This window comes from Rhinatrema bivittatum, chromosome 1 (assembly GCF_901001135.1).
Source record: "Rhinatrema bivittatum chromosome 1, aRhiBiv1.1, whole genome shotgun sequence".
NCBI classification, from domain to species: Eukaryota; Metazoa; Chordata; class Amphibia; order Gymnophiona; family Rhinatrematidae; genus Rhinatrema; species Rhinatrema bivittatum.
In genome coordinates this window covers 497576277-497588308 of record NC_042615.1, presented here as the reverse complement: position 1 = coordinate 497588308, position 12032 = coordinate 497576277, and the positions used below count along the sequence as shown (strand labels likewise).

Sequence of the window (12032 nt, the reverse complement as noted above, 5' to 3'; positions counted from 1 at the left end):
GAGTTGGCAACTGCAGACCCTTCCAGCCGCCCAGCTAGGAGTCTTCCTCTGGTTTTCTACCATCATGAGTCGATGAGCATTCATACTCCCATATACAAACCACCACCATACCCCCCATGCCTTCCACCTTTACCCTCCCCCCCTCCCTCCCCCAACACCACTGTCCTTCACATCTGTCCCAACTATGTCCAAATCTGCCAAAGTGCTGGCCTGTCAGATTTTGAGCCTCTGCATTGTAAGCCACAAGATTATAGAGTTTGAGCTTGGCTTTATTCCAAATGGTAACATAACAATGGTATTCTGGTACAGATAACAGGTTTCAACATAAATGTCCTTGGAAGTCCTTTTACTTCCAAGGACATTTGCACATGTGTTTCAGTTCGCAGCGGCCATATACAAGTTCACTTTGCAGCACATCAAGACCTCATGTCCAACCCAGGGTCAGTGTTTGCAGGAGAATAAGTCCAACTTACTTAACTAATGAGCACTGTCGGATCTCCCACCGGGTCTTCCTGCATACAGGCCAACAGCCCTAGAATTACTGAGAGCAAAACATTGTTCCCAGAAAACCCTTTTGAAAGCCCAATCTGATTCCTCCGGGGCAGGGTTGCGGGTCTTACCTCAAATCCTAGGCAAACCCCTTCTAGTTTGTTCAGTTTGAATTTATTGGAGAAAACCCAGTGGCTTGAGGGAAGATCTCCAGCCTTTGGTCCCACCAAACAAGCATTTCAAGGCTGCCCAGGGCACTTTTGCCCTTACACCCCCAACTGGTAAGCCATTTCAGGCCTTGTCTTCTTCTTTGATTCTTGCAGGACTGATATTTAATCAGTACCCAGATGGCCTTCCATGTCTTCTTAGCAAGCTTTGTAATAATCCACATAGCCACCAAAATTAGAGAGGCTGTGGTGCAAAACATCCAACCTCTCCATGCTCATTTATTTTGGGGTTTTAATAATCGTCACTTCATGCAGGTTAACCCAGTCTTCATGTGCAGCCGCACCACTGCTATTTAAGATTGTAACTGCTGCTCCATACATGCTACACACCAATGCCTTCTTGCAAGCTTGAGGAAGAAAAAAAAAAGAAAGAGAGAGAAACGGAGAGAGAGGGAAAGAAGGAAAAAGACAAAGAGGGACTGGCAGAAAGGAAACTGGTTGACTGTGGTTGAGGTGGCAACCTTAGACTTATCCAGTCCTGGGGTTGCCCCATTGCATGCATGGATTTGTAGTTTTGATTTTTATAGGGCAATAAATGGGAAAATGAGAACTACAAACTCATGCGTATAGTAGGGGGAACATCAGGGCTGGATTAACTTGTTCAGTTGACCTGGGGGTGAGGTGACAACCCTATGAAGGAGTGAGAGGGAAATCATCCCGGACAAGAGAAAAGGAGCAGAGAGAGAGAGGAGAGACGCACACATAAGGAAGTAATGAGAAAAGGATAGACATGGAGACACACAAAGAGAGCCAGGCAGTGAGAGAGAGAGGAGGAGAGGAAGTGAGAGACACAGGGAGTGACTGGGTGCTCCTTGCTTCTAATATTCTTCATGTTCATTCTGCTGGGGGCGCAGTACCACACTGTGGTAGGTCTTGATGCAGGAGAAGGCAGTAGGTGGGATAAGGCGTCGGTCAATGAAGTTGTTTTCTAGTTGCAGGGAGATGAGGTTGGAGTCTTCAGCCACTCGGGTGTCACAAATAGAGTTGAGTGGGATGTGCCTAGGGAAGAGAATTGAAGAGAATGTGATGGCTTTCTGTGGTACAAGAACCTTCTTCCTACAGGGATTTTTTTTTAAGGACTAGTGGTTTCAAATACTAATCTGACCATGCTGAAAGTGAGGAGCAGCATGTACAGAGTTCTGAGGTCTATCTGATCTTGCTGAAACTGAAGTAAGAGATCTGAATTCATGCTGCATAATCATGCTGAAGTTGAGGTGAGGGACCTAAAGCCTACCTGATCTTGCTAAATTTTAGGTGTGGAACTGAGACCTTCCTGATCATGCTAAAGCTGAAGAGAGGGATCTGAGGCCTGTCTAATTTTGCTGAAGATGAAGTGAAGCGCCTGAGGCCTACCCCCGGCATGCTGAGACTGAGGTAAGGGACCAGAAGCTTACCCGATCTTACTACAACTGAGATGAGGGATCTGAGGTGCAGTACCTGGAGGCCTACCTTATCTTGTTGAAACTGAGGCGCAGCACCTGAAGCATCCTGAGCTTGAGTATCCCTCGTGGTACCATATGCAGCCAATTGTTGTCTAGCAAGAGCTCGCTCAGCGACTTGTAGAGGCCCAGGAAGGAGACAGCATGGATGCCGTCATCTTGCAGGTGGTTGTGTGAGAGATGCAGAAACTCCAGGCCAGGCTTCAGATGGGCGAAGACGTACCCGGGGATGCGTTCAATCTGGTTGTGGTGCAGGGTGAGCTGCCTCAGACCCCGCGGTAAGAAGGAGGGGACGTGCACCAATCGATTATAGGATAGGTCCAGAGACTCCAGCTTCCTGGGAAATCAAAGAAGGAAAAAGGATTATGTGGGAGAAAAGAAGTTAAGTCTGTTGGAGAAGTTGCTGTTGTTTTGTGCCAGCGAACAAGAGGGCATGGGCTCCCAATCCTCGGGCTGGCAGGGCAGCGGTGGTGGGGGGGGGGGGGTTCTGTGAAGAAGCAAGGAACATTTAAGAAGGAGAAAGCAGGGGGGGAAATAAAAACCCATACTCTGGAAAGATGGCAAAGAGGTTACTTTCTATGGGAGAATCAGCATCTGAGAAAGAGGATAGAGAGAGGACAGCAGAGGGAAAAAAAACAAACCAACGGGATGAAGGCGGAATGTTTCAGTGAGGAAGGGAGTTTGAGATGAAAGCTTAAAACACCTAATGTGTTTTTTAAAATATGTATTTACCTTTTCCCATCTGCCCGCCTCCCCTGCCAAGCTTCAGTCTCCGATCAATCCCGCCCCTCCCCCACCCAACCGGAATTTGCAGGCGCCGAAAGTTTTATATTTTTTTTTTTTTTCGTTATCGCTTTATTCTCTCCTTCTCAGTGAGAGGCCGGCAATTCATTTTCTCCGGGGTAAAGGCTGAGAGGCGCAAGAGCCCGGGGAAGGCGGGGGAGCACAGGCGCTGAGTAAGCCCTGAGCTGTAATAAGGAACCGGCAGGAAACTGCACCGCACATGAAAAAGACAGCAGTCTCCAAGGTCCTTGCAGGAGGAGGGAAAAGGGGAGCCTTAGGCTTCAGCGGGTTTTTGGACTGCTTTCTCCTTCTCGGGCACCTTTAAGGGTAATACGCTGTTCTTTTGGCATCTCTCTGACCTCCGCAATGGCTCTCGCCTTCCCCTCGCCACGGGTTTAACAGAAAATGTTACTGGAAGTCCATGAAGCGTGGGACTGCAAATACCCCGCCTCCCGCCACTGTCTGAATCAGTTATCCCTTTCATGTGGAGCTCTGGCTTTTCAGCTGGGTTTTTTTTTTTATATATATGTGTATATTTTTTTTTTCCAAAAGGGCAGGAGGAGTTCTCAGCTGCAGACTGATAATTGGCTTCATCTGGTCCCCGAGGTGACTTGCAATTTCCGCAGGAAACTCCAAAGGGCTCTGTGAGCAGCTGCGTGAAGCTGTACAAGGCTCAGAAGGTCCCTGTACGTCAGTTGACGGGAGACATCTGTGCTCCTGGGTTGTGAGGGGAGGGGGGTTCTTGTAACTGGACAAGGGATGATTGTGAAAAAGATATTATTCATGCAGATGAGAAGAGCTGTGAAGAGGCCCGCACTGAAGATATGGAGAACTGTGCTTCCTGAGGGTAGGGGAAATGCTTCCCTTGGCCTAGAACTAAAGCTCGCCATTGTATCTGTCACAGGATGCCATCCTAAAATAGCATAAGACATAGCCTGATCTAGAGCATTGGCATTCCTAATCTGAAATGTGACTTCTGGTCTAGAAATTTATTTCCCTGATAGCAAGAGTCTTGATTAAAAAATATACATTTCTTCCTTAGACTTTTCCTGATGAAAATGGCTTTTCCCTGACAAACTAAACGTCCCGTTATCTAAAACAAGAACAATTTTTCCACCTACAAAAGAGACTTCTTCTGAGTTTAGAACATATCTAGTGAGCTATGGCAGGATGTCTTCTGAATAGTATATGACTTCTCCTAAGTTAGGATAAGGTTTTTCTTGCTCTAGAATGACCCTTCCGGGGTCCACTTGCCTTCTGATGCTCCACAACAAGACTTCTGCAAGACAAGAATACTTCTCATTTAGAAGGGCTTTCATGATCAAGAGCGGTGCTTTGATTTCAGAGGGGAACAGACCCAGCTGTACAAGAGAAGAGGTGGCGGAACAGCATCCATAAGAGATGGTCAGGCCTGTAATTAGGCTGATGTGACCTGTACTAGGCACTTCTGCCTTGGAAGGCACTGCAGTGCACTGATAGGGAAGACCAGCACAAGGTTTTCGGCCACCCTGTGTAATTTCAGAATTTGCTGTCTCCAATCCACACCCACAACCTAGAATGACCACTGATGCACCTCCAGACTACAGGGCAACAATGTGGATTAGACACCAAGGTAGTCCAAGTGCAAACTTTTATTTGAGTGGAGACTTTAATTCATACCCATGCCCGACTCAGGCCGAGTTTCGCCCCACTTGGGGCTGCCTCAGGGGCTGTGTGAAGATGTTCTCTATTTATATATCAGGAAACTCTCTTGGATTAAATACATCAAATATCTTATAATCTGGTAGTTCCGTTGGTAGTGCAGATACACATAGTCTCCGCTCAGGTACAGCAAGGTTCCTGATATATAAATAGAGAACATCTTCACACAGCCCCTGAGGCAGCCCCAAGTGGGGCGAAACTCGGCCTGAGTCGGGCATTGGTATGAATTAAAGTCTCCACTCAAATAAAAGTTTGCACTTGGACTACCTTGGTGTCTAATCCACATTGTTGCCCAAACGGCGTTCTTAGACAACCTACCCTCTTGTTTTATCAGTCCGTCAGACTACAGGACATCTCAGTAAAAACAGAACCAAACATTATCACATTTAAAAGACCCTACAGGGTGGGAGCTCCCTTTGATTGGTGTTTGATTCCTATGCACAGGTTGAGAGAAGAGACTGTAACTGAAAAGCCACTGTGTTCTGTTATCTGTATCATTTACCAATTCTGAATTCACCTTTATTTTGGACACACACAAAGAAGTCGCCAGTGTTTCATTGGGCAATACAGACCACAGTGGGCAGAAGGAAAAAATACACCCCTCTCTCGGAGACAAGGAATTAAAAGTAAAGTCATCCTTAGCACTCTGGGCTCTGAAAAGATAACCTTTCCCCCCACTCAAAGGAGTCACAGCCTGGGGGAAAGAGACTGTGCTGTAGGAGTTAGCCAGGAATGGTTCCAGCCCCAAAGAGACTTTAAAATCTTTAATGGCTCTTTCGGGTAGCAGCCCGTACCCAGGGATGGGGCTTACATATATAAAGGCAGGGGAGAGAGAGGATAGATGGACACAAGGAGGCTAAGAAGAGCACAGGGGAGAGAAGTGAGTACAAAGAGGCAAAGGGTTGAATGGAGGGAGAGGAGAGCAATAGGCACAAGGAGGCACAGGGAAGGGAGGAAAGAGAAAGGGAGAGAAGGCGGCCATTGGAAGGGACGGGGGGTCACAGGAAGTAAGGGAAGAGCAGAGGAATACAGTGAGGACAAATCGTGGCCTTGCACAGATTATTGAGGAAGAGGAGCAGAAGCAGATCTGAGGAAGGTAAGATGTTTCAGAGCAGAAAGAATAGGAATTAGAGGGAAAAGTTCTAATTCAGCAAGAAAGCAAGACATTAATATGTTCTAGTACACACGATGGTGGCAAAAATCACAGTGCACTGCAAGCGATTTCTGGTATTCGCAGGGGTACTGGAAATTGCAGAGTGAATTCCACCCCATCTCTCCTTTCCCCCACTCCCCCCACCAACTCCCTGGCCATCTTGGCTATCTTCAGAGTGAGCAAAATCCAAACGTTTGTAGTATGCTCCCCTTCCCTCCCTTTATTTATTTATAAATAAGATTCATAGCCCGCCTTTTCCTTCATTCAAGGCGTAGCACAATTTAAAATGTGAAGGGCACACACCATGTGCCAGAACCTTTGCCCCGGGGGACCTGTACATAGCCGAGATCCAATCCCTAAAGCAAAGGCTTCCCACACTTTGTTCAAGAAAGACTATTCACCTTTTTCCATGTCCCCTCAGCATTGTACATCATAGCAAGTGTTCTGAGTACATTGTCAAATAAATGTTGACTTCTCCCTAATAAACCCAACCTGATTTTTCTGAATCAATCCATGCAATACCTTCTTCAGCTGCCTGCCTACAATTTTAGGCAAGATGTTTAGATCTACGATTAACAACGCTGTATGCCTTTTAAGAGGTGCACTCATCCCTATGTTTCCACTCCATAAATGCATTACAGAGATAAGGGCTTCAGTCATTATCTCAGCCAGATTCCTGGACTGTAGTATGCTTTGATACAGTCTAGCCAGAGAAAAAAGTTATTTGCCCATCCAGAGCTTTGTAAAATTCAATGCCAAAGTCATCCAGTCCAACCACCTTTCTCCAATCAAAAAAATAGAGACATCCCTCAACCTTCAGTCTCTCAAATCATGTCCTATTCAGAAAGTCCCATACCATCTCCCTCTCTGGTTCTCTCTGCGAGGTATATAAGAGACTTGCTGAATTGGTGAAAGCCAAAATAATCTCCTCTAGAGAATTGACTATCTTCTCCCCTACTTTCAGTTCCCTAATATTTGAAGCAACTATCCAGCCACTTAGTTGCCTTGCTAGAATCTCCTCCACTCTATCTCCTTTTACAAATTAGGTTCTCTTGGTTAATCTCATTTATTTATTCGAGTGTTTTATATATATAGTTATAGTCTGTCTTCTCGTTCATCAACATCTTAAGCTGACTGTGAATTTTACAAACCTTAAGCCAAATATATTTTGCACTTTTATCTAAAACTGCTAGCCTCTGAAGTTCACTGTCAAGTGACTAGATCTTCTACTCCCTAATTCTTTTTCCACTTTTATCTAAGACTGCTAGCCTCTGAAGTTCACTGTCAAGTGACTAGATCTACTACTCCCTAATTCTTTTTCCACTTTTATCTAAGACTGCTAGCCTCTGAAATTCACTCTCAACTGACTAGATCTACTACTCCCTAATTCTTTTATCTAAGACTGCTAGCCTCTGAAATTCACTCTCAAGTGACTAGATCTTCTACTCCCTAATTATTTTATCTGACTGCAAGCCTCTGAAGTTCACTCTCAAGTGACTAGATCTTCTACTCCCTAATTCTTTTATCTAAGACTGCTAGCTTCTGAAATTCACTTTCAAGTGACTAGATCTTCTACTCCCTAATTCTTTTCCCACTTTTATCTAAGACTGCAAGCCTCTGAAGTTCACTCTCAAGTGACTAGATCCTCTACTCCCTAATTCTTTTATCTAAGACTGCAAGCCTCTGAAGTTCACTCTCAAGTGACTAGATCCTCTACTCCCTAATTCTTTTATCTAAGACTGCTAGCCTCTGAAATTCACTCTCAAGTGACTAGATCTACTCCCTAATTCTTTTTCCACTTTTATCTAAGACTGCTAGCCTCTGAAGTTCACTCTCAAGTGACTAGATCTTCTACTCCCTAATTCTTTTATCTAAGACTGCTAGCCTCTGAAGTTCACTCTCAAGTGACTAGATCTTCTACTCCCTAATTCTTTTATCTAAGACTGCTAGCTTCTGAAGTTCACTGTCAAGTGACTAGATCTTCTACTCCCTAATTCTTTTATCTAAGACTGCTAGCCTCTGAAGTTCACTCTCAAGTGACTAGATCTTCTACTCCCTAATTCTTTTATCTAAGACTGCTAGCTTCTGAAGTTCACTGTCAAGTGACTAGATCTTCTACTCCCTAATTCTTTTATCTAAGACTGCTAGCCTCTGAAGTTCACTCTCAAGTGACTAGATCTTCTACTCCCTAATTCTTTTATCTAAGACTGCTAGCCTCTGAAGTTCACTCTCAAGTGACTAGATCCTCTACTCCCTAATTCTTTTATCTAAGACTGCTAGCCTCTGAAATTCACTCTCAAGTGACTAGATCTACTCCCTAATTCTTTTTCCACTTTTATCTAAGACTGCTAGCCTCTGAAGTTCACTCTCAAGTGACTAGATCTTCTACTCCCTAATTCTTTTATCTAAGACTGCTAGCCTCTGAAGTTCACTCTCAAGTGACTAGATCTTCTACTCCCTAATTCTTTTATCTAAGACTGCTAGCTTCTGAAGTTCACTGTCAAGTGACTAGATCTTCTACTCCCTAATTCTTTTATCTAAGACTGCAAGCCTCTGAAGTTCACTCTCAAGTGACTAGATCTTCTACTCCCTAATTCTTTTTTCCCTTGCTGCCACAAAGATTAAATGACTTTGTAAAACTACCTTCCCCACCTCCCAAAATATTACTTAATGCCATCCCATTCTTATATTTTTCGTTTGTGCCTAGTAAATTAATGCTCACTTGGTTTCCTATTTCTCCGTGAACCTGGTCTCCCCAGTCTTGGTGGCCAAGTATATTTTAATTTTTAAAATACCTTTGGCTATTTTAATATAAGATCTTTTTAATCTGCTTTGAATTCAATATGGTTTATATTTAGTTCCTGCTTCCAGTACTTTCTAGACAAAGTAAAATAGAAGCTCATTAAGTGAAAAGGCTGGCTAATGGATTCAAACTGCATTTGGGTTAAAGTTTCTAAGAAGTTGGTGCTCACATGCCTCCTATTTTACAGAGGAGAATTTGGGCTTCCCAGTCTTAGTCGCAAAGTATTTTCAATTTTTTAAAATCTGCTTTGAATTTGGCATACTTTTATTCACACCCACTCACACTGCCCCACTCCCTCCCACCCTAATTCCAAATCCTTTTATTATTATTTGAATTTATTTCTCACCTTTTTTGAATAAAAAAAATCACTCAAGCCCAGGTTTCAATGTATTAGAACTGCAGCATACAATCAGTAGTGCTTATCAGTACCGGTCTGAAGAAGGTGCACAGTAAGGACTACATTTGAATTAAATCATGAATATGATTACACTTAAAATAAACAATTTAGACTAGATAAATCAACAGCAAAATAAAACAAAAGGCTAAATAAAATGAAAACAAAATCTCAGCAAAACAATAGGTTGCAGCAGTACATTCAAAGCACTCAGAATAGTGCCAGACTTTTTATTGCAGTCAGTTTAATTCAATTCATATGTGAGGGCTGGTTTGTCAATAGGCACACATTATACTTGCACCTAGGTGGCAAACATTTCAGGGCAGTAGGCTGGCTAAAATGTGCTGCCTTCCTCTGCTACCCTGTCACAGTCCCTTACAGAAGACTGTCTCTTCCATGGCCCTGTCTGAATATAAATTGGTAAAGGTCCAACCAGTTTCTCTCTGCCAGCCAGTCATTTAGTTGAGCTCATACTGTTTGTTCTACTAATTTCCCCAGAAATGGTATATTAGACCAGTGGTTCTCAACCTTTTTTTCTGTTGGGACATACCTGATAGATAGTTCCCACATGCGTGACTTGCTGAACACATGACAGTCACAAGGCTAACCCCCACCCCTACCCTCAGTAATGGGTATAAAGCAGAACTAGTTCAATCCCCATATAACTCACGATACAAAAAAGATATTCTGGTATTATCTCAATAACAGCAACACAAACTCCCTCTACTACCGGGCACAATAGCCCTACTTATAAAAAGACAGCAGTTCACCACCAATGCATGTCCTATTGAGAAAACACAACAAATAGCCTACATTGCTAGTTAAATATCTCACCTCAGTCACACTCACAGAACTGACTTTCACCAAGTACAGAAAGTCCTCAGATTACAAATATGGAGACAGAAACTGGAATGGAAACCCCAAAAAAGCCACTGACAGAAATATAGCACCTAACGTAGTATCAGGATCTGCAATAATGCACACAAACTAATCCGCACAAAGTTGACACCTGCATTATGGCATGCATTCAAACAGTAACAACTCTACCTATAAAAAGGCAACACTACAAATATTAAATCAGGCCCTAATACATCTCCCATTAGGAAAACAGAAAAAGCCAAGCCGTTATAGATTCCCACCAGAAATAATTGTAAAAGCCTATAAATAAATGTTTCAAAACAGAACAGAACAACATCTAACAATTAAAAACTTAAAAAATTATTAAACATTCTCCAAACACTAAAATATTTCAAAACAGCAGACACATCACATAATTTCTAATAATTAAAATGGCAGTCAATCAAGAAAAATGAACTTAAAAAGCCACCTTTACTTACCTTTTCCAGCAGTTCTCCTACTCCTTTCCCTTGCAGGCCACACCAGACACAGCAATAGTTGCTAAAAGCTGTCCTCACGGTCCTCTTCCTTAGGGACCACAACCAATTTCTTCTCTCTCACACACACGTCACATCTCAGGACCAGTTTCTGTCTCTCACACACCAATCATCTCCCCGACCAGTCTCTTTCTCTCACACACACATACATATCAGTCACCTCCCTGATCCATCTTTCTCCACATACACACGTCACTTCTCTGACCAGTCTCTCTCAATCACACAATGCTCTCTCTCTTACTTACACACAAACTCTCAATCACACACATGTTCTCTCTATCTCACTTACAAATAAGCTCCCAGTCACACAGATGCCCCCCCCTCTCTCTCTCATAGCCACAGCCAGCCAGAAACATACTCCATCTCTCTCTTACACACGCACACAGAAGCATCCTCCCTGTCTCACATACACACCACACAAACACACACAAGCACCCTCCTTCTCTCATACACACCACACACACACACACACACACACACATAGCATCCTCCCTGTCTCACATACACACACACACACACACACACACACACACACCCTCCCTGTCTCACATACACATACACACCACACAAACACAAAATCACCCTTCCAATCTCAAATATATACATACACACACACTGGCCCCCAGCTGAACAGCTCGTCTTCGACCACACCGGCCTGGTCTCAGGCGGCAACGGTCAGTGGCTCCGATGTTCGGTCCTGCTGGCCTGGTTTCGGGTGGCAGCGGCTCCAATCTTCAGCCCTGTCAACCTGGTCTCCGGTGGTGGCCAGCAGCACCGATCTTCAGACCCACCGGCCTGGTCTCCGGTGGTTGCCAGCAGTGCCTATCTTTGGGTCTTCGGCCCCACCAGCCTGGTCTCCGGCGGCGGCCATCAGCTTTGGTCTTCAGGTCTTCGGCCCCGCCGGCTGCGGATAGCACGCAATACACCTGCTGGTGCCTGGCGACACACCGGTTGAGAATCACTGTATTGGACAATACGCAGTAGCGTTCAGATTTGTCTAGATCCAGAGTGGCTTTTTTTTTTTTTTTTTAGCAAGGGCCGAACCATGGCCTTTCTCAGATCTGTAGATCAGTGGTTGTCAACAAGTCTTTTGGGACACTCTAGTGTGTTGCGAGATCCTCAACAGCCCAGGTAGGAGTTGGTTGACGTCTCCTTTATCAGGCCTGACAGGAGGCTGCTCTTGCTTTCTTCTCCTTTTTCTGGTCCAGTGGGAGACTGTTTCCTCTCTCACTCATATTAGAATGAGATATTGCCAACTCCTGCTCCTTTGGGCCCAGCGGGACACCAACTTTATCATCCCCTGCTTGGGCCTGAAAGTGATACTGCTGAGGCAATGTTCACCCTGTGGGGAGGTGGAGTTTGGGGGATGCTAGGGAGGAAGAGGTGAGTGTGAGGGCCACTAAGTAGGAAGAGGTGGGTGGATGGTCGAGGATAGCTGAGCAGGGAGGGGGAGAAGGGAGGAAGGAGGAGGTCAAGGGAAGAGGATGTGGTGGGGTCAGGAATGCTGGGCAGGGCTGTGAGTGTGAGGGGATGATTGAAAGGGAATAATTGGGAGAAGTGAGAAATGATGGAGGTAGGGAGGAGGAGTAATGGAGTGAAAAAGCCATAATATGTCAGTTTTGGGAATGTGTATTTTTTCTATCTTTGTA

The 12032-nt window shown here is 44.5% G+C and overlaps 1 protein-coding gene across 1 annotated transcript in view; it reads right to left on the bottom strand.

Annotated features, from left to right (window-relative positions):
* Positions 1–251: 251 nt before the first annotated feature.
* The window catches only part of LOC115098166 (extracellular matrix protein 2-like), a 127742-nt gene continuing 115961 nt past the window's right edge, over positions 252–12032 (bottom strand). The window contains exons 9-10 of the mRNA XM_029614552.1: positions 2166–2492; positions 252–1715 (exon numbers count right to left, since the gene is read on the bottom strand). Of these exons, the coding sequence (XP_029470412.1) occupies positions 1535–1715; positions 2166–2492 (508 nt within the window). The 3' untranslated portion in view covers positions 252–1534. The remainder of the gene's footprint in view (positions 1716–2165; positions 2493–12032) is intronic.